Raw genomic sequence first — 22,013 nt, 5'->3', positions numbered from 1 at the left:
GCAAGGAAGGTTCCGAAGTCTGGAGGAGAAATGCTTTCCATAGCCCAAGTAAAGAAACAAGATACTACTTGTGTTTGGCGCTGTTTTCAGCTTGTGCAGAAGAGACGCTGCATTTTCAGTTCAATATTGAAGCAGGCGACAACAGTAGGAACAATCTTTTGCCTGGCAGCTGAAGGAATCCTTCCTGCTCCTCCTCCGCAGGCAGAGGAGGAGATAAAGCCAGGTTATTGCCCGTGATGGACAGTCATTTCCTCACCTCGTGGCTGTTGCATCAAAAGCAGTCGCTTCCTTGGCTCCCTTGTTTGAGACGGGAGCGTGACCTTCTGTGCTTTGAGGAGAAGCACGTCAGGGGCTCTTTGCTCAGAAGATGCTTCTCCCCTTCTACAAAGAGCAGGGTCAGTCGCTCACCTGCTTTCTTTGTCTTTGGTTTTTCTTTGTTTTTAAACCTGCAGGCACCACTCGCAGCTTGAAGGAGGAAGGATTCCTGTCTGCGCCGTTACTTTCCAAGAGCCTGAGAATGGTCCTCGCAAATGTTGCTCCTTGTGGGCTCTTCAGTCGACGCAAGAAAGGTGAATAAAAACTTACTATAAGCCGCTGAATTTTCTTTTTAGTATTTGCTCACATAGAGTTGAGACAGGTGTATTTGTTTGGTTTATTTGGCTGTGCAGGAGATTCTCTCAGCTATGGAAGGAGCTTACGGTGCGATTTGTACAGGATGGAGCAGAGATGAAGAGGGACCTCCGAGTTCCTCCCTGCTGAAAGGAGGCAAAGCGACAGGGCCATATTTTTGTGCTGGCATTCTTAAAAGATTTCCTTTGTTTCCTGGTGACTGCTTCATGGTTTGCTTGATACTCACGCCGTGATATTAAAATGCCCTCAAAAGCAGCTGAGGCTGCAGCTCCAGAGCACTAACGGTGCCGATCCACCAGCCTGCTGCCCCTAAAGGAGGAGGTGACAGCATGGCCGGTTCCCTGGTGCCAGCTTGAGCCTTGGTGAGCCAGCTCAGCTCGCCTGGCAGGGAAGGTGTTCAGCAGCCAAGTCGGTGGTTTCCTGCTGGGCTAATGACTGAAACGAGGGTGTGGAAGGTGCCGTGTGTGCAGGAGAGGGACTGGAGCTCTGGTGGGAAGGGAAGGGTGGAAAGATCTGCCCCTCTCAGCATCAGCAAGCTATTTACTCAGCTCGGCTGCTCGTAGAGTGGCAATCTTTTTCAGTTTGACTGTAAAGCAGTTTTGGTTGAGAACTCTTCACCGTCAGGAACTATTCCCAACCATTTTTAGTCGATAGAACATGTTAAAGCTTTCAGACTGCATGGTTAGCCTTTGCCCCAGAAGCTGTTAGTGTCCAAATGTCCTCCGTTGTGTTTTAGCGGCTAAATGTGACCAATTGTCATGCTTTGGGAAGGGCTGTTTTTCTTTTCAGCGAGACAGTGCTATTCAGGAAACCTCAGCCTAGATCCAAGGAAAGGATAACGAGGAGTATAAAGCAGCTTTGTAACCAAGTGTCATAATTTATGCCTTTTCCAGTGAAGGCGATGCTCTGAGTTTACATCTGTTGCAGTTAGCGTTCGCTGCCAGCAGGCGCTTGGCTTCAGGACAAGCCCTGTATGAGGTAAGATGTGCACGTGCGTGAAAGGATGGAAAGAGTCCTTTTCTCTAAGGGAGTATTAGTGAAGTTGGCAGGGGTCATATTTGCCATGAAAATTCAGAGATGACTAAGAAAAATAGAATCTTCTGCTGAGTGTTCTTGGGCACAGCCTTTGTCCATACGTTTTGAAAACAAGTCGTACAATTTTGCTGTTGGCTGCACTTGGTGAAGGCAGGGAGGGATCTTTCACCCATCAGTCCCTGAGGAGGCGAGAGGAGGAGCTGGCAGGAGCTGACGTGTTTGAGAGGAGACTGTGAATCAGTAAGACGTTCTCATGGCTGCTCCCGAGGGATGTGCTTTCACTCTAGTGGTGTGTGCCTATAGATAACGCCTCGCAAGAGAGCTTTGGCTGCTGGAATGCCGTGACTTCTCTAACTTCATCAGTTCTGTAATCAAGTCACAGAGCAAAGCGCTTTGCATGCCTATGTATTGCATTATTTCAGATCTCTCTCTGTAGGTAAATATGTAGGTTTGTGAAGAAACCTTGATGTTGCAAGGAATTCTGCAAAACACATTCAGAACCAATAATGGGAGGGAAATGCTCAGTTCTGAAAATGTGCAAAGCTTTTACGGCCAAACTTACCCGTTACGGTTTGACACTTAGTTCTCTTGCGTGTCAGGTGTAGTTTCTCTTTGCCATCAGATTACGCGCCTGGGAGAGCTAGAGAACAATACGCGTGTTCTATTAGACACAGACGTTCTTTCCTACTGAGGTGTAATGTCTGCTTTTATCTCAGAATGACCCTTCTCTCTCCTGTGATTTTTTCCGCAGCGTTTGGCATCCTGTGTTGGAAAGAACAGGTTGGATCTGACGGGCGGAGCCTTTCCCTTGAGAGGGCAGGGCAGCAAGGCCAAGTTACTCAGCTGTCGGGCTGTAGAAACCTTTCCCACCCACGCAGCCAGAGAAGGCAGCGTTGATGAAGGTTTGTTCCTGATGTCCCTGTTTGGTGACTCTAAACGAAATGGTTTTGGAGTCCAAGCAATGAATGCTGTTCCATACCCACAGCCTGAAAGTCTTCCATATCTGTGTAGGCTAACTTGTGGGGATTTGTTTGGGTTTTTTTGCTAAACCTCTTGATCAACTCTTACTGTATGAAAAACTTGATTAGCTAATAATTGTGTGCTTGATTTGGCTTAGGACAGGTACAATCTGAACTCAAAAAGGGGCCAGTATGACTGAAACCTATCACAGAGATGCTTGCTATGGTGTAAATGTTTAAAATGATTCTTACTGAAGTGTTGCGTTTCCTGAGTGATGTAACAGAATGAAGCCAAAATAGAAAGTGGTGTTTTGAAAATGTCAGAGAGACTGTTTCTAAGTGGGAGAAAATACAATGTCTTGTCTTTTCCAGTCATATCCCCTGACAGCAGTGTCTCAGTCTTCAGCTGGCAAGTGAATACACGTGGCCAGGGAAAACCATCTACTTATTTGGGTGTATTTGACTTTGACTGCTGGTATCAGGCTCAAATGCCAGGCTCACTAAGGTAGGTTTTTATGAAGCTGTTTTCAGTACCCCTCCCCATAATTCATTGGAAAGTCGGCGTTTAGCTTCTGCACTTGTTTTCTTTCAGGCCAGAAGAATCCCTTCAGGGATGCCCCTGTTTTGCACTGTGGTCACTGGACGCTGTGACAAGCACGACTGCTCCAAACCTCCTTCTGGATGTTGTGGTGCAGGAGCGCAGCCTAAGCTGGAGAGTTCCTCCTTCTTACCCACAACTTGCGCAGTTTTTCATCCAAGCACCTATAATTTTGGTAGGTATTACACGGCTTTGAATAGTGATAAGCTTAAACCGAGCTCAAATGCCATTTATTGGTTGTCCTGTTCACTGTTTGTCATGCAAAAACCCAACCAAACCGAAAAACCCCAACCCCCCACCCACCCACCTCTGATCTCATTGTACTGACCAAGTGTGTGCTGTTGTGACACCCGTCTGACAGGCGGCTGGGTCTGGGGGTTGGGTGCTTCTGTAACGCAGCCCGTGACGTGGTGCTGGTGATCAGATGAAATGACTCTGGGCTGAAGCTCAAAGCGCAGCACCTCGATAGCCCCGGAGATAAAATTTCTACACTCAGCCATTATTTTTCTAAAAGAGGTTGTAAGTGATGTGATGAAGAAAACGGGTACTTGGTTGTACCTTTCCAGAGGCTGCTATGACAGAAATGTAAACTGGTACTTCCATCACGGTGAGAGTATGGAATGTTGTCCGGCGTTCGTTGTCTCTGCAGATGGCAGGTGCTTGCTGAGCTCTGGAGTTGTTCATATGACATGCAGCGGCTTCCAGAAGGAGGTGAGCTTTTACTGTGTCTTTATTGAGAATGTCAAGAGATGGACCTTTCCTAAGCTTTCCATGGCGCTGCTTTTAGCGTCAGAGGCCATTTCATGCTGCTCCTGCCCATCCACACGCGTAACTGCAATTGTACCCTGCCAGTTTTATGCAAATGGTGATGTTTGAGGTCCCCTCTTGGGCGTGTAAACCCACCGTTGCCTCCCGTTGAAGCACGATCAGGGCCTGAATGTCTAGAAAGGAAGGCAGCGCTGCTCTAGGAGCAGGACGAGAAAGTCGGGGAAAGCTGTTCCTTCTCTCTCATCAATGAGTGCAACTGCCTGCATGGTCCTGATTTCGGGTTTTGATCCCTGATGAGCTGGGAAAAGGAGGGCAGACTGGAGAAAAGGAAGCATCGTTCCCTCAGAACAACCTTCCCCCCATCAGTTCCTCAAAGCATGAGGTTCCGTGCAGGAGGTTAGAATTAGCCTTTGGTAAGTTGTCATGTCAGAGGGAAAGTTTCCTGTGCTCCTCCCAGCAACAAGCAGCCCAGCCTGTGATGCCCGAGTGAGGGCACAGTTAGAAACAAGCACTTACTGTTGGTGGTTGGGATGTTGAAAGCAGGTGGGATTCTCCTTTTCTTTTGTCTGCTACGTTTAGGAGGAGCAGTTAGAGGCGGTCTTGTCAGCTGCTGCCCAGACAGGTTCTGTAGGGCTTCTGAGCGGCTGCATTAAGCTTTGGACATCTAAAGGTAACACTTCTTATGTGGTTTTTGTGTTGCATATTTTTTTAGTTTGGAATTCTTGATTCATTTCTTTGTTGTTCTCTTTAAAAAAAGAGCAGCCAAGTTCTGCTGCTAATGTAGAGTTTGCCCTTGACTGGACATGGAGCAAAGTGATCTATACAAAAGGCGCATTTGACCAAATCTGTGAGTACTAGTGCAGCCATGCTGCAAACCTAGAGTCATTCTTTCCAGCTGAGCTCATTCAGTGATCTGCTGGTAGATGGTCTTGCCCTCAGATCTGGAAGTGCGCTTTGCGACTCTGAACTTGCTCTGCAGGCTGACGCTTTCATACTTGCTCTTGAAAAGGTGTTGTGCTGTTTGACGGCTCCTGCAGCTCCACTGACCCGCAGAGGTTACAGGCTCTTCAGCGCCGCCAGTTGCTTTTGAGCAACCTTAGCAGAGTCTTAAACTGCTTTCTAACAGCAGCCCACGAGCTGGCTGGAGAAGGTTTGTCACAGTATTTCTAACTCGGTGGTATGTTTTATTAAGATTTGGGATGATGCTGGGGCTGTAATTGTGGAAAGAGGAGCTGCTGTTGGTTTTGCTGACGGGCAGCAAGTCAGATGTAGCGGGGAGAAGGGGCTTAAATGGGAGGGGTTGGGGCTGCCACTTAACGCGCGTTGAGTTCAGGGCAAGAGTTTGTTGTGGGGCTGGTGCGAGTGGGTGGGGAGGCTGCGTTCAGCAAGGAGCTGTGCACGCACCCGGCTTGAAATTACAGCAGCGGGATGTGGCACTGTGACAAATACTCCCTTTGGTTGTCAGCTAGCAGTGCGTAATTGCATGCAAATATTGGATTGGAAATGACTAAAAAAGGAAAGGAAGCATGAATGAGTGACATGTGAAGTGAGTTGCATGAATTTCTGTAGCTGTTTCTATTACCAATTGTTCCTGGCATATTGAGGAGGAAAGAGAATATCCCTTTGCTAGAGTAAAAATCTCTGCTCTGTGAAAAACAGATGTCTTATCCATGAGTGGATTTAACTGTTCAGGCTTTCCTTTTTTTATGTAACTGTTAGTGAATCTGCTTCTTTGTAGGGGTTGCTTGTGATTGTGGGTTTTTTCTTCAGATAAGGATGTGTTACGGAGTGAAAAAAATGCAGAGGCAAAGATTTCTACCGTGTTATTTTTCTACTGTCTATTTAGTGCAATGAGGGGAGTTTTATTAAAAAACAAAACAAAACAAAGCAAAAGAAATTGCATACCAACAGTCCTCTTGAGCTTGTTTTTACCTGTTTTGCAGACTTGACAAAGAAGCTGGCAGAAACCAGCCTCACAGCTTTGTATGCTCGAGTGGTCCTCTGGTTCTGTTGGTCCCGTCTCCTGCCCGAGGGCTCAGGTAAGCATAAACTGTCCTGCATTTGTAGCAGTAAGTGGCTCCTATGAACACCTGCCTAGCCGTGGTTCTGTCAGTGCTTCATCAATACCAAGCCGTGCCGGTTCAGTGACAGCAGATGCTGAAGTTCTGCTGCTGAAATGGAGGTTTGACGTTTTTTTCCAACTACGTCGTGTAGAATGATGCCAACAGTTTCTTTCCGGGGTGTTTCTCAGAAACAGCACTAAGCCTCTGAGTGAAGGAGTTGCTCGTGCCCACAGCTTGAAATACTTGGGATTTTAAACAAGTAACTCCTAAAGCACCAACACGGGAATGCTTGATTTTACAGTAAAGGCACAGCCTGCATGTTTTGAACTTGTTACTGATTGTTTGAGGAAAAAATACACCTTGGAAATAGTTCATCATTTGGATGGGTTATAAATTCTATTGTCAGCCTTAATTGCCTTACGCATGCTCACGTGACATGTTTAAACACCCATTCCCTTTGAGAATTGGGTTTTTTCTTTATAGTGAACCTCAGCTGACACTACATGTTCTGGATGCGACCTCAGCTGTAAACTTGAAATGGCGCTTGGGACAAGAAGGAGTTGACTCCTGTGTCTTCGGTCTCTTTTAGCAAAGGCAGAAGGAGGATTGGCTGCTTTCAAAGTCAGAGGCTGGCCTGTGCGTTGGATGCTCAGCTTATACATGCTTCTGTCTTTTTAGTCAAAAACTGTAGGTTGAAAATGTGATATTACCTCTTTAACTTACTTCTTATTTATTGCCTGTAGGAGGTGATATGCGTTTCTCTAGACCTTTCTACAATTATCCTCTGATTCAGAGCTACTACACGGGTCATCGACAGAAACTGGAGCGTTTATCAAGGTAAGACGTGCAGGAAAGCTCTAGAACAGTTCCACTGCAAATTCAGAAGCGGCAGCGAGTGGCTTTTCCATCAACAGCTGCATTTGCTACGCTTCATGCATTTGCCGGCAACAGCCCTGACTTCAGTGATGCGCGTGTTCTGCAGAACACAGAGGTTACTTTCCTGGGTTAAAACGTTGATATATACCTCTGCTTAGTGCCCTTTGTTGGTATCATCGTTTCTTTGAAGCGCACGTAATTCACTGGCTATTCTGTGTGATTTGTGACTACTGGAAAAGGGCATGTGATGAGGACAGGATCCGTCACGGCCAGGTCAGCAAGGCACGGCCTTTGCAGAGCAATTGTTCTGGACACAGAAGAAAGCATGTTTTAAAAACCAAAAATAATCTCTCTCCTTGACGAGTAGTAGATGGCGATAAGGGGATTGGCCCAAATCTCCTACTCCCAAGCACCGCGGTGTCCTTGAAGGAGATGGGCAGAGGTCCACGCAGCTGGCACAGCCAGCGCTCTCCTGGCGACTGGATAAAAGTGCCTTCCTCACGGGAACTCCCTTTCCTGGACTGGCTCCCTGGCATACAGGTGATGTGCCTTGGGTTAGGTGAGAGCAGATTTTAATTTGGCACCTGTACTGTAACTAAAGCAAGTCCTAAAGAAGCTCAGGCTGTGGCACCGTGAACAAGGTGCTGCAGGAGGAGTCCAGGTGGAAGCTGCTCTATGTCAGGCGTTGGCTTTCAAGCTCCTCTTCCTGAGGTTCCTTCTGAGGTAACTCTCGTACAGGCTCACGGGCTCCTTAGAAGCACCACCTCCAGCGTGCTGCTTCTGCTCGTCCTCCTCGGGAAATGAAAGGCTGGCGTCGCAGCCCGCAGGAGCCTGCGATGGGCTTCTGAGGAATGCAGTGTTTACCAGGCCAGCCCTCCGTCACTGTGATGGCATGTGCAGAGGCACAAACGTGCTGCTTCAGGTGGTACCAGAATTCAGCTGTGGGCTCAGCTTTGTGACCGTGACTGTTTTTCAGTAACAGAAGCGAGGTGCTGAGAACAAAGCCGGACATTTCCGTGCTGTGGTCTCACCGCTGTGTGTGGGAACAGTCCCGCTGGAGGCGTGAGATTTGGGGTAGCTTTGCTCACGCTGCCTTTGTATTACAAGTAATGCGGCACAAAAGAAAACCTGAAAACTAAAAGGTCACTGCAACTTTCCCCGTAATAGGGGAGCTTCTAGGATTCCTACTTGGAACTCCTTTAATAGCTCACTATGATCTAATGAACACCTTTCACCTGACTGAGAAATTTCTTTCCAGTCTATTTCAAGTCACGATCATGCCTGTGTATGTTTGTTCCGTTCTTGGGCTCGTGGGAGCTTTTGCTGGGTTTGTTTTGGCTGGAGGAAATCTGTGACACCGCGAGGCTGGAATTAGTGTTTTCCTCTGTGCAAATCCTCGCTACGTTTTGTTCCAGAGGCAAATGGGACTCTGACTGCCTGACGGTCGATGGGATGGTTTCCCAGTTAGGAGACCAAGTTGAGGAGATGTGGCAGAGAGAGGAAGGAGGAACTGGGAAATACCCACCTCCTAGTTTACGGGTGAGTGTTGTGTTCCCTGAAAACAACCACCACCACCACAAACCCCAGCCCCAGCCCAGCCCTCCCCCAAAGCCAATGATTTCTCAAAGAGAGGAGTTTTTAAAAACCTTTTCCCTTTTCATTCCAGGCACTGCTGGAGCTCTATTTGCTAGAAGGCGTTGAAGAAAGCCACAAACATGCAATTGTATCCCTTGGAGTTATTTCTGTCACACCTCCAGTATACGCGCATCAGGGGTCTGAAATGTCTGTCACCTACGCGTTCGATGCATTTTCTAATTTATGCTTCAAACACAGTGCAAGGGAAAACATGTAGTTTAGAATGAAGGCACAGAAGGAAGCTTTGATTATTTGTTTGTACTGTGGATTGTTTAGGAATTTTTAAAATGTTTTGTTGCAAAGCCTTTTCTGATGTGAGAAAACAGGTTTACTAAGCAACGTTAAAGGTAGAAAGCTCCCTTAGGTTTTCTCAAAATTTAGACACAGTTTTTCATTTTTGAAGCACCCACAGCTGTAGCAAACGGCTGCTTCCTCGAGCAATGCACTAGAATGTGCTGCTTCAGAGCAAAAGGATTTCTGACAGCGGTTTACCAGGACCTGATTTTGCTGAAATCATCCATTTTCCAGCACAGCTAAGAGGGCTTGCTTTTGTGCTGTTACAAGAGGAGGCACACAGAATAATAAAGAGAGAGAGAAGAGAAAAGCCACTGGGCAGAAACTGAATTTTTAAGCTGCCGAAATACACTGTGTTGCTTTGGTTGTTTGTTGCCTGACCCGAGAGGGGAGCCTAGAGAGCAGGGGCTTTAAAAGCTGTTGCACCCCGGAGCTCTCTGATGAGAATACACCCCCCAAAACAGCTGTCAGAAAGAGAAAACGACACTGCCGATGAGTGATCCAGGTACTGGTTCAAATCCAGTTTTAATCATTGAGAGCTAAGCTGTGCTGTAAGGACACCCTAATTTCAGTTGTTTCATATACGCTGGAAAGGAGGGAAAAACCAGCTGTAGAACTTGTTTGCTTTAATAATCAAGCATTGGCCGTTCACGTGTTTTGAATGTCCAGCCGGTGGCTCCAGTGACTAAAGAGGGAGCCTGAGTTTCCAACGGAACTGTTTAAATATCGAAAGGCAACCTTTCTGAATGCCTTGGAGAAATCAGAGAGTCTGTCTTTCTGGTTATTTATTCAGAATGCAATTTTGTTGTTAGGGCCTGGCTACCTTCAGGTTGCAACAGCGTAAAACGGCAGGACTAATACATGAGTATTTTCTGCGTCCTACCACTATGATATTTTTATTTCCTTTTATTATTTATTCCTATTATATTAATCATAGGAATAATATTATTTCATGTGATTATTTCATGGGATAAATTGTTGGTCTTGCAAATTTATTAGCCTTAATTAGATACTTGATATCAGACAATTTACTTGCTGCTAGACATCATGCGTTCCTTTCGGAACAAAACAGAAGCTTCTGTCAACTCCTTCCCAGCTGCCTTTGCCATCCCTTGGAGTTTCGTGAAGCTTATTCAAGGATTTTGGCTTCTAGACCACAAGGACTATGAAGTAAGCATGTGACAGTTTAGTTAGGCATACGTTGTGGTACAAGGCTATGATCTAGCAAATGACTTTAAAAACCTGGTGCTTAGCTAATAACAGGTGATAAACCATGGGAAGCTTTTTTTGTACTTCTGCTCCAGCAGCACCTTCAGCAAGACGTGATGATCTGCAGTTTGGTTTCCGTTACGTTGGCAGGAAATGGATTAAGGCAGTGACGAAGCCGCCTTTAATAATGCCTGACACGTGACTCGCCAAAGCCATCTGTTTGGGTTGTTTCCAGCAGAGCAGGCGCGCACTTTCTCAGACGCAGTGGTTTGGGTACTTTAAATATTCAAAATACCATCCCGGCAGCGTGATTTGAGGTGGAAGACTGCAAAAATGACTTTTCCATCTAATTCATGTTCCTGCTGATGCTGAATGGTGTTCTTTGCCTGTCACGATGTCAGTATAACCTGCTTGCCTGGGAGAATAACCTGTAGTTATAAAAGGTGATGTTTGCATACGGAGATTTGGTGGTCCTAGAAAAGTGAGAATCGCTCCTTTTAAAAGACTCCCTTTGCTCCGTACGGCTCACTGAATATTTTTTGCTGCAAATCCTTCAGAATTTACATTTGCCTGTCCTGTATCAAGTCTTTCATTAGTCATCGCCTCAGTTTCTGTAACAGACCTTCACCCTCACTGAAGACACTTTTGAATAGCTTTGTTGCGTGCGTGTGTGTATATATCTCAGTAAAGCTGATCTCTGGCTCCTGCAGAGCTCCCTGGCCCTGCTCTTTCATCCGGCTGCAATCAAACCTGTGTCGTGGCAACACGTGAGAGTTCCTCAGTCCCTCGTGTGCCAAGGAGAGCATGGGTGAGCCCTCAGATACACACAGACGATGAAGCCGTCGTTCTCAAGCAGTCGTGAAGTGCGGCTCTTCCTCACTGTGCTGTTGTCCAACAGGTAAAGAAATATATGCCACCATTTTGGCATTGAAATCCTGTGAAAGGTGGAGAACAAACAACAGAAATCACAAACCCCTAAATTTCCTTTAAACTTTGAGCACAATAGTTGAGGGGCATCTTTTTTGTTATCCTATTAATATTCCTTTACATCTCGAAAAATCAATTACAGGTGCACGGCGGAGGCTTGGGCTCTGCTGCAGCAACACACCACTAAGGTAAACATGGACGAACTACTAAAACACATGTATGACATGTGTCGGGAGATGGGGCTGGTGGAAGACTTCCTGAAGCTGCCTTTCACAGGCTCCGAACAAGTAAGTGCGGACAAGAAGAAAACCTTCATCCCTCTTTGCAAAGAGAAGAGGCAGTATCGTCATCTATTGTTTTAAATGTGATATTTCTCATAGAAGTGTGTGGAGAAATTTTTACGGAACCGTGGCATTCTTTCAGTCCACCGTCTGCAGCGTGCCCACTACGTCCCAGCAGCACAGCTGACCCAGGCGATGAACGTTCATCTCACGGTAAGCGTAGAAGTTCTGCCGAGTGGGCCGGTTTCTCTCAGGGGTTACGAACCGGTTTAACAGCGCTCGGTGAGAATCCTGCTTTCCTTATCACACCCTTCTTTGAAATACCAGGAACGAGCCTCTACACCTTACGTTACAGCTGAACCCAAAAGTGGAACAAAATGTTTCGCTGCTCCAATGCTGCCCTGTGAAGTTGTAAATTCAATGTTCCAGGCTGTTGTTGGCTCCACTTCTGATAGTTTGCATCTGAGGAATAAATAGATCTCTTCCCTGTCAGCCGCTCTCACCACTCAGTTATTCAGAGATGTATGTTATGGAGGGCTGGGATTATTGGAAGTTGTTTGGGTCACTGTGGAATGAAGAGAGTGTTGTGTGTATCTCTTGTACCTTGCACGCAACTCTCTTTCTCTCGCTGAGAGCGGTCAGGATGCCAATCCACAGGCAAAATTTGCACCGTGGGGTGTTCTTTTTTTGTGTTATTTCCTCAAATTATAGCGTGAGCTCTGCAGTTCCACAGCTTTCGTTTTACCACTTTTAGGACAGAAATTCCTACCTAACTTCGGTATCTCAAAATAGGCAGGTCAAAGCCTGTGTCATGGGAACTTCTGTGGTGGTTCTGTGATCCATGTGCTGTTTTGGGGAACCATAGTTCTCCAGGGAAGCAAACGTACCCAGGTGGCTTTGGAAGGTTTAGGTCCTGCGTTTGAAAGCTTCCATCCAGGGGGAAGGGGTGTGTAGGTAGCTTTCTCTTCCTCATTTTAATCGTCACTTCCTTTTGTCCAACGTAACCCGCCGTTGCCCTGGAGATTCAGTCACCTGGGGCAGTGGCGTTTCAGGAAAAACAAGGGCAAGGCTGCTGTTTTGTCAGCCACGTGAAACTTGTGGGTGCTGACGAGCGTGTCAGAATCAGGTTCTGCAGAGTGCGGGAATGGTTTTAAATTATAGCTGTAGGTTCTGTTGTTATTCCAGTCTTCCTTCGGCTTGGCTAAAAATACCGGGTGAAGCTGGTGTGCGCTGATGGTCAGAACTGGCTGCCGTTCTGTGCCGTGGGTGTATTTTACTGCACCTGTAGAGGAAACATATTCACTAATTTGAAATAGCACCGAGAGTTCCGTGCAATGAACTCCTTGTCATTAGTTACCTTCTTGCTTTACGCTTTTTGTTCATCAGAATGATCGTGCTCCTCGCTGGAGACAGAGAGCAGTTGCCAGAAATTCTCTCTCAGGCCAACACGGCAAGACCCTTCCTAGAGGTCCGAGGCAGCTGGCTGCAGGGAGAGCCAAGCCTTCCCGTCTGCCTTCATCCGGACCAAGAGGAGGTAATTTTTCAGGGGGGAACATAACGCACAACTAACCATCGCTTTGATTGCACAAGGCTGATCGTTTTTCCCTCGTGCTTTACAGCCGCAAGAGCAAAGCTGTTCTCAACGGTAACAAAACCAGCTAATGCAGGATATGTGGATCCAAGAGCACCTTTCAGCAGTCGTGTATTGGCCAAAGGTAGGGAGTTATGGGTAGGAAACGAGCAGAAGCCCAGTTGAGAGAGAGTTTTTTCTGTTATGATAATGTTTGTTATGCAAAATAGATATATTTACACTATGGTAAATGTGTTTAGAGAATTTAAGAGAGCTGAAACGAAAACAATGATGAGCATCAAGCTGTTGGTGTACACATCTTGCTAGACTTGATTGTGTGATCAAATAGTGATCTCTTCCCACTTGCTGACACCTTTCTGCTTTGTTTCTGCCTCTTTCACTTAAAAATAGGCAGAACGATAAAGAGCAGGAAAGAGGCCAGTAGCTGTCAGATGAGTTTCCTACAGGTGGTAGGGCCAAATCAACCTCAGTTCTGGTATATTTGGACTTGAGGGCAATGAAGGTCAGTTACTGTCCTTCTCTGCTGTCCTTTTGTCATGAGAAAAGACCAAGACCTTGGACAGATCGTACTACAAGGACATGCCCAGCATGCAAATAAGGCCGCAGATAACTAAGTAGTTTAATCCCCCATCAGAACCCCTTCTCATGGAAGATGACTCTCAGGGTTGTCAGCGCACTCCATTTATTTGCTGCAATTCATCCCTTCCCATGTAACCAACCATAACTAGCTTGTGGTGGGGAAGAAGCAAGCTCCAGGCAGAAGCCAGTCCATAGTCTCTTGTGAGTTGTTAGGCAATGCTTGTAACCTCTTAGTCTAGGCCAGTCGGAAAATGCTATGAAATAATAGAATTTCACATAGTAAGGTAGCATTTGTTTCTTACGTTGCTGGTACTTTTGTCTTCTGTGCAAACCTTGCAGGTTTCCATCGCAGGAATGCTGTTCTCACCAAAGCAGTCACGATAACGAGTGCCTTTGGATGCTCGGAGAGAAATGTTCTGCGGTTCCTTTTGAATGACATCTGTTCCTCAAATAAAAAGCGTTTCCCAATGCACTGTGCTGTGTGGGTGACCCATACGTGAGGCAGAGGGAAAAATGCAAGTGGCGGTTCCTGATGTGCCTGTTGGTTCAGGTCACTCACTCCTGGGCTGTGCATCACCCGGCGTGGTTCAAGAGCAGGCTTATCCCACAGCAGCCATCGGTGTGGTGTGCCTTGCTCTTGAACTGGGTTTAAACCCAGACTAGACCATGATTTATTAGTGAAAGCCTGATTGCTGGTAGTTTGATACTATGGCTGTAATTTGAATACAGACAGAGAGAAGGATGCAGGAAGGAGGTGTGTGACTTCTGTGAACACCGACAGCACAAGCGTGTGTGACCCTAGGAATCCAGGGCACAGGAAAGCCTTTGCTTCTGATCCAGCCTATTGGTCTCAGAGGAGTTTCCTAAAGGACGAGAACGGCATGCTCGTCTCCGCAGGATCCAGCAGTTCCGTGGGCCAGGTAAGCCTTGAGTCAAAGAACCAGCTGGAAGCAGCTGTCACTAATACGCAGCTGGAGGCCGGTCAGTTCCTTTATCTCCCGTTACTAACACTCATGTCAGCGTAACGCAAAAGACCGGCATTTATCACTTTCCTGGTGTGAAGCAGTGGCTAGATCTTATCTGCGTTTCTGTCCTCCTGGAACTGAGTGCTACTGTCAAGTGTGCTTGCCAGTCTTGATTCTTAATTTAAACAGTCAGTGAGGGCTCTCCTGCCAGACAGCAGTGCTTGTGTGTGCATTTGCTTTCTACTCTCTGAAGAGGAGGCACTTGATGGTTTGTTAGAGAAAGATCTCTGGTGATCATGGTCAGGGAGTGCTGGAGAGCTCCTGGCACGGTTATAACGCCACTCTGCCGGCGTACGGTCAGACGGGCTCAGGGGAGAGCCCATGAGCGACGATCGGGTATGGTGCGAACAGAGGCTGGGTGCCCGTTGTGCGCCAAGAGCTCTTCAAAGCCCCCCGCACTCGGGAGAACCACAAGCAGTGCCAGGTGGGATTAGCACAAAGTGATGCTACATGGAGTAAATGGGTCGCACTGATCACCCAGCAGGCTCGAGTAGGGAACCCCAGTGGCCCGGGAGTCTTGGAAGTGACCATGGGCTGGCCAGAAGGCAAAGACTTTGGAATATGACCAGAGGAGGGGGTGACACGTGCTGAAGAGGCCCCACTGTATAACAAACTGCCAGAAAATGAGAAGCAGTATGCCCTGTTTACTGATGGGTCCTGTCGCCTTGTGGGAAAGCACCGGAGATGGAAGGCTGCTGTATGGAGTCCTACACAAGTAGCAGAACCTGCTGAAGGAGAAGGTGAATCGAGTCAGTTTGCAGAGGTAAAGGCCATCTAGCTGGCCTTAGACATTGCTGAACGGGAAAAGTGGCCAGTGCTCTATCTCTGTACTGACTCCTGGATGGTGGCAAATGCCCTGTGGGGCTGGCTGCAGCAATGGAAGCAGAACTGGCAGCGCAGAGGCAAAGCCATCTGGGCTGCCGCACTGGGGCAAGATATTGGTGCCCAGGAAGAGAACCTGGTTGTAAAGGTACGGCATGTGGATGCTCACGTCCCCAAGAGTCGGGCCACTGAAGAGCATCGAAACAACCAGCAGGTAGATCAGGCTGCCAAGATTGAAGTGGCTGAGGTGGATCTGGACTGGCAGCAAAAGGGTGAACTATTTCTAGCTCGGTGGGCCCATGACACCTCAGGCCATCAAGGGAGAGATGCAACATAGAGTGGGCTCGTGATTGAGGGGTGGACTTGACCATGGATGTTATTGCACAGGTTATCCACGAATGTGACACGTGCGCTGCAATCAAGCAAGCGAAGCGGGTAAAGCCTCTGTGGTGTGGGGGACGATGGCTGAAATATAAATATGGGGAGGCCTGGCACATTGACTATATCACACTCCCACAGACCCGCCAAGGCAAGCGCCATGGGCTTACAATGGTAGAAACATTGACTGACTGGCTGGAAACATCTCCTGTCCCCCACGCCACTGCCCGGAACGCTCTCCTGGGTCTGGAAAAACAAGTCCTGTGGCGACATGGCACCTCAGAGAGAACTGAGTCAGACAACGGGACTCATTTCCGAAACAACCTCACAGACCCCTGGGCCAAAGAGCGCGGCATTGAGTGGGTGTATCACACCCCCTGTCACGCACCAGCCTCTGGGAAAATGGAGGGGTACAATGGACTGTTAAAAGCTACGCTGAGAGCAAGGGGGGGTGGGACATTCAGGCCCTGGGGTGCACATTTGGCAAAAGCCACGTGGTTAGTCAACAGGAGGGGATCTGCCAGGCGAGCTGGCCCTGCCCAGTCAGAAATCCTACATCCTGTGGGAGGGGATGGAGGCCCTGTAGCGCACGCAAAAAGTACGCTGGGCAACACAGTCTGGGTCCTCCCTGCCTCAGGCAAAGGCAAAGCCGTTCGTGGGATTGCTTTTGCTCGAGGACCTGGGCGCACTTGGTGGGTGATGCGGGAGGACGGAGAAGTCCGACGTGTGCCTCAAGGGGGTTTGATTTTGGGCGAAAACAGGCAATGAACTGAATGGGGCAATGCAAACTGCTATATAATACTGTGTGTCACCTCTGTGTTGTATCCACGATACCAGAGTACGAGCCTCCCAAGCCATGGAAGATAAACTGCGACACAAGCAAAGTGCAGCAGTGACGGAAGGATGCCTGACTCGGCGTGCAGCAGCCCAGGTATGGGACCTGGGCATGGCGTGAGCGGTGTGGAATAAGGGGAGGCGGCTGTGCTGGTTTTGGCTGAGAAGGGGTTAATTCTCCTCACCGTGGGGGGCGGCTGCCTTTCCGGCTTCCCGCGCTCTGCCGCGGGGGGGTGGGGGTGGGGGGGTGCTGGGAGGGGCGGGGCCGCGGGGGGGGCGGCTGACCCCGACTGGCCAGTGGCATGTTCACTCCATACCACGTGACACCACGACCAGGATATTAAGGGGGGGGGTGAGGTGGGGTGGGGGGTGCAGTTGCGGCTCGGGAGCGGGGCGGCGGCGGGTCGGCGGTGGGTGAGCGGCTGCGGCGCGTGGGGTTTGTTCCCGCGGTTCGTTCCCCCTCTCCCCCTCCCCCCCCTTTCCCCCCACCCCGCGGGGCTTTGCGCCTCTCGTTGTTCTCCTTTCCATTGCATTTCTGTTGTTGTTTCTTTTAATTTCATTTATGAAACTGCTCTTATCCCAACGCACGAGCGTTACCCTTCTGATTCCCTCCGCCATCTACCGGTGGGGGAGGGGGCGAGCGACTGTGTGGGGCTGAGCTGCCGGCCAAACCACCACAGGCCCTAGAAGTGAAGGTTTGGAATTTAAAACGGAGGCTTTTAGCTTTCAAAGTGGGGTATGGACCCTGAAAGTGAGGGTTGGAGCCTATAGATGAGGCTTTTAGCCTTAAACGAGGGGTTTGGATCCTAAAAGGCACGGTTTTGAAAGAAAAACTGATGGTTAGAGCATGAAAGGACCGGAGTCGCTGCTAAAAGTGAGGGTTTGGGAGCTAAAGAGGAGGGACTGAGCGTTACAAGTGGGGTTTGGATGCTGGAAGTGCGGCTTTGGGTGTTAAAAGTGAGGCTTTGACTTTTAAAAGAGGAATTTGAACCCTGCAAGGGAGGGTTTGGCTGTTACAAATGAGGCTTTGAGCTTTAAAAGAGGGGTTTGGACAATAAAATGGAGGCTTTTGAACTTAAAAATGAGGGTTTGTCCCTAAAAAGGAGGGGTTTGGGTCCTAAAAGTGAGGGTTGGTTTGGGACCAAAAAAGGATGCTTTGAGCCCGAAACGATGATTTAGACCCTAAATGTGAGGCTTTGCAAGATATAAATGAGGTTTTGACAGTAAAAAAGGCAGGTCTGGACCCTAGCAGTGAGGGTTTGGGACATCTAAATGAGTCTTTTGGATTTAAAAGAGGGGTTTGGGCTCTAAAACTCATGGTTTGCAACAAAAAACTTACGGTTTGAGCAATAATGTAGTCGATTTGATGCTAAAAGTGAGGGTTGGTTTGGCACCTAAAAATGAAGCACTGAGCGCTAAAAGAGGGGGTTTAATGCTCAAGCGGAGGCTTTAGCTGTGTTAAGAGGGCTTTGGGTCCTAAAAGTGAGGGTTTGACCTTTAAAACAGGGGTTTGGAGCCTAAAAGTGAGGTTTATGGTCCTAACTCTGAGGCTTTGCTGTTGAAAGTGAGGTTTTGGGTGCTTTGAAGGGAGGGTTTGGGACCTAAAAATGAGGCTTTGAGCCTTAGAAGAGGGGTTTGACCAATAAAAGGGAGGATTTGGAATGTAAAAATGAGATTTAGTCCATGAAAAGGAGGGGTTTGGACCCTAAAAGTGAAGGTTTGGGACTTCTAAATGAGGCTTTGAGCCTTAAAAGATGGGTTTGAACCCCAAAACTCACAGTTTGGAGCAAAAAATGATGGTTTGAGCAGTAAATGATTGGATTTGAATGCTAAAAGTGAGTGCTTGGGACCTCAAAAGGTAGCACTGAGCTTTAAAAGAGGGGTTTGGACCCTTGCAGTGAGGGTTTGGGTGATAAAAATGAGGCTTTGAGCATTAAACAAGGGGTTAGACCCTAAAACCCACAGTTTGGAACGAACAAATGAAGGCTTGAGCTTTACAAGACAGGATTCAATTCTAAAGGTGAGGATTTGGGACATAAAAGGAGGCACTGAGCATTAAAAGAGGGGTTTGGACGCTGGGAGTGTGGCTTTGGGTGTTAAAAATGAGGCTTTGATCTTTAAAACAGGGGTTTGGTCCCTAAAAGTGAGGTTTGCAGTCCTGACTATAAGGCTTTGAGCATTAAAAGAGGGGTTTGGACAATAAAAGGGAGGCTTAGGCTATTAAAAATGAGGGTGTGTGCCTAAAAAGGAGGGATTTGGACCCTAAAAGTGAAGGTTTGGCATATAAAAATGAGGCTTTGTGTGGAAAAGATAGGTTTGGAGCCTCAAAGCGAGGGTTTGGGACCTAAAAATCAGGGTTTGTGCCTTAAAAGTGGGGTTTGGACCCACAAGACAGGGTTCGGCTGTTAAAAAAGGAGGCTTTGTGCCTTAAATGAGGGGTTTCGACCTTGAAAGTGAGGGTTTGGGACTGAAAAATGAGGATTTGAGTGTTGAAAGGTGGGCTGGGAACACAAAACCCTCCCTTCTAGCATCGAATCCTGTCTATTAATGCTCAAATCATGATTTTTTCCTTCCAAACGGTACGTTTGAGAGTGAAACCCCTTTGTTTAAGGCTCAAAGCCTCATTTTTATGTGCCAGACCCTCACATTCAGGTTTCAAACCCCCCTTTTAACACTCAAAGCCTCATTTCTAGGTTCCAAAGTTTCACTTTTAGCACCCAAACCTGAGCTCACTTTTAGGAGCCAAGACCTCATTTTTTATGTCCAAAGCCCTATTTCCACTGGCAAAGCCTCATTTTTAGATCCCAAACCCTCACGTTCAGGGTCCAAACTCCTCTTTTTATGCTCAAAGCCTCATTTTTACCACCCAAAGCCTCACTTTCAGTGTCTAAACCCGTTTTAAACCTTGCAGCCTCTGCTTATGGGGTCCTGCCGCCCCTCATTTTTTGAGTTCCAAACCCCTCTTTGAAGGCTCAAAGCCTCCTCTTAAGGTCCCAGACCCTCACTTTTCAGGGTCCAAACCCCTGTTTTAAAGCTCAAAGCCTCATTTTTACCACCCAAAGCCTCACTTTCAGTGTCTAAACCCGTTTTAAACCTTGCAGCCTCCGCTTATGGGGCCCGCAGCCTCTGCTTACAGGGTCCCGCCAACCCTCATTTTTTTGAGTTCCAAACCCCTCTTTGAAGGCTCAAAGCCTCCTCTTAAGGTCCCAGACCCTCATTTTTCAGGGTGCAAACCTGTCATTTTTACTCTCAAAGCCTCTTTTATATCTTGCAAAGCCTCACGTTTAGCTGCCAAACACGTCTTTTAAGGCTCAGAGCCTCAGTTTTCTTTTCTAAACCGCCACTTTCAGGGTCCAAACTGCTCTATTAAGCATTAAAACCTCACTTTTAGGTATCAAGACCTCATTTGTAATGTCCAAAGCCCTATTTTCAACTGCCAACCCTCATTTGTAGGTCCCAAACCCTCACTTTCAGGGTCGAAACGCCTCTTTTAAGGCCCAAAGCCTTATTTTAAAGTCCCAAAGCCTCATTTTTTTTGTTCCAAACCCCTGTTTTAAGGCTCAAAGCTTCATTTATAAATCCCAAACCCTCACATTCACGGTCCAAACCTGTCTTTTGGGTTCAAAGCCTCATTATTACCACTCGAAGCCTCACTTTCACGGTCCAAACCCCTCTTTTAATGCCCAATGCCTACTTTTAAAGTCCCAAAGCCTCACTTTTAGGTGCCAAAACCTCATTTTTTAGATCCAAAGCTCTCTTTTCACCCTCAAAGCCTCATTTTTATATCCCAAACCCTCACTATCACGGTCCAAACCTTTCTTTTAGGTTCCCAAAGCCTCAGTTTTAGGTCCCAAACCCTCACTTTTAGGGTCCAAACCTGTTTTTTAGGTCCCAAAGCCTCACTTTCAGGGACCAAACCCCTCTTAATACTCAGTGGCCTCCTTTTTAGGTCCCAAAGCTCCCATTTAGCATCAAATCCACTCTATTAATGCTCAAACCGTCATTTTTTTGTTCTAAACCATGCGTTTCAGTCCAAACCCCTTGATTAATCCTCAAAGGCTCATTTTTAACAGCCAAGAGGGGCCCAAAGCCCTTTTTTAATGCTCAGTGCCTCCTTTAAAGCCCCAAGCCCTCACATTTAGGTACTAAAACCTCATTTTTATTATCCAAGCCTCATTTTTATATCCCAAACCTTTACTGTTGGCATCGAATGCGGTCTCTTAATGCTCAGACCGTCATTTTCTCTTTCCACACCGAGTTTTAGAGCCCAAAGCCATCTTTTAACGCACAAAGCCTCATTTAGTGGTCCCAAACCCTCGCTGTTAGGGTCCAAACCTGACGTGAGGCTCTTTGCTCTTGCTGCAAAAGCTATTTCAAATCACAGCTTTGAATAAGAAACACTCTACTAGGTTTGTTCCAAGTACATTCATCATCCACTTGTTTCTTTCAATATCTGATCATTTCTATTCAAGCCAAGTAAGAACAGGGTCTCTCCCAATGTCAGGCAACACTGGACCTGTCCAGCAAGCGTCAGTCATACTAGAGAGACAGTAAAAAGCTGAGTATTGTAAAACTCCTGCTTGGGCCCTATTGGTGAGAGAACTTTTGAAGGGAAATATTTCTGACCTTCAGGTCAGTCCAAAGCCACAGTCAGTCAGCTATTGCATTTCCTCTGGCTGTGGTTCCACGAATGGCTCACACTCAGGTGGAATAAATCTGCTTGAGATGCTTGCAAGCACAGATGCTTACAAACCAAATCATTTCTCTTAGTCTGGCACTGTTTAGCTCATGCAAGGACTTAAATTTACTTGGTTTAGGTGTAAGGACGTCAGCGGCAAGTCCTCTGGAACCGGGGCTGGAAGTTGTATTTTAGCTTTACGTATCTGGAAATCACAACTCCTCCTCCTTTGTCTTGTTCACTAAGTAGCATCTACGTGAAGGGCATGAACAAACGTAGGTGAGCGCACAGAAACGTTCATCGTCCTTTAACTCTGCCGCATTCCGGATTTTTAACATTATTGTATTTGTGTGTATATACCATATATTAGGTATATTGGTTAATTTCATATTTGATAAAAATAGTCCATTTGCTTTCCCCTGCCGTTTAATTTTAATGGTGTTTACTGACTGTGACAGAAATGTGCTTTGTTCACTCAACACACTTTCCCCTGTGCTTTAATATCCTACTTTTTACTAAAGCATATTTTCACATTTTCTTGCCGTGTCAATATTCCAAGCACCCATTTTGCACAAAGTATTTCACCAAGTAATTACATTTGGCTGTTCCTTGGCTACTGGCTCTAAAAAAAAATTAAATTTTTGAGGTTAATGGGTTTTCTTTATTACAGCTCAAAATAGTTCATTGTCACACTGTACTAAATTGCTAGCCTTCCATGTCTCTGTTGGGGGGAAATACACACACGCACCCCCAGCAGTGGGTTGTTGATTGATTTTTGTTCACATCTGCACAAACACATTTCTTATCCCGTGAAGTAGTTCTCTTTATTCC

At 47.1% G+C, this 22,013-nt stretch overlaps 1 protein-coding gene across 1 annotated transcript; it reads left to right on the top strand.

Moving 5' to 3' along the window:
* Window positions 1-9,881: 9,881 nt before the first annotated feature.
* Window positions 9,882-13,961, top strand: LOC142051157 (protein ELYS-like). The gene is made up of 6 exons (XM_075080347.1): window positions 9,882-10,965; window positions 11,137-11,281; window positions 11,375-11,488; window positions 12,662-12,809; window positions 12,895-12,990; window positions 13,785-13,961. The coding sequence occupies exons 1-6, from the start codon at window positions 10,901-10,903 to the stop codon at window positions 13,943-13,945; spliced, it is 729 nt and encodes a 242-aa protein (XP_074936448.1). The 5' UTR covers window positions 9,882-10,900; the 3' UTR covers window positions 13,946-13,961.
* The last annotated feature ends 8,052 nt before the right edge of the window (window positions 13,962-22,013 follow it).

Source organism: Phalacrocorax aristotelis, unplaced genomic scaffold (genome assembly GCF_949628215.1).
Source record: "Phalacrocorax aristotelis unplaced genomic scaffold, bGulAri2.1 scaffold_111, whole genome shotgun sequence".
In the NCBI taxonomy this organism is placed as follows: Eukaryota; Metazoa; Chordata; class Aves; order Suliformes; family Phalacrocoracidae; genus Phalacrocorax; species Phalacrocorax aristotelis.
This window is presented reverse-complemented; position numbering and strand designations above follow the sequence as displayed.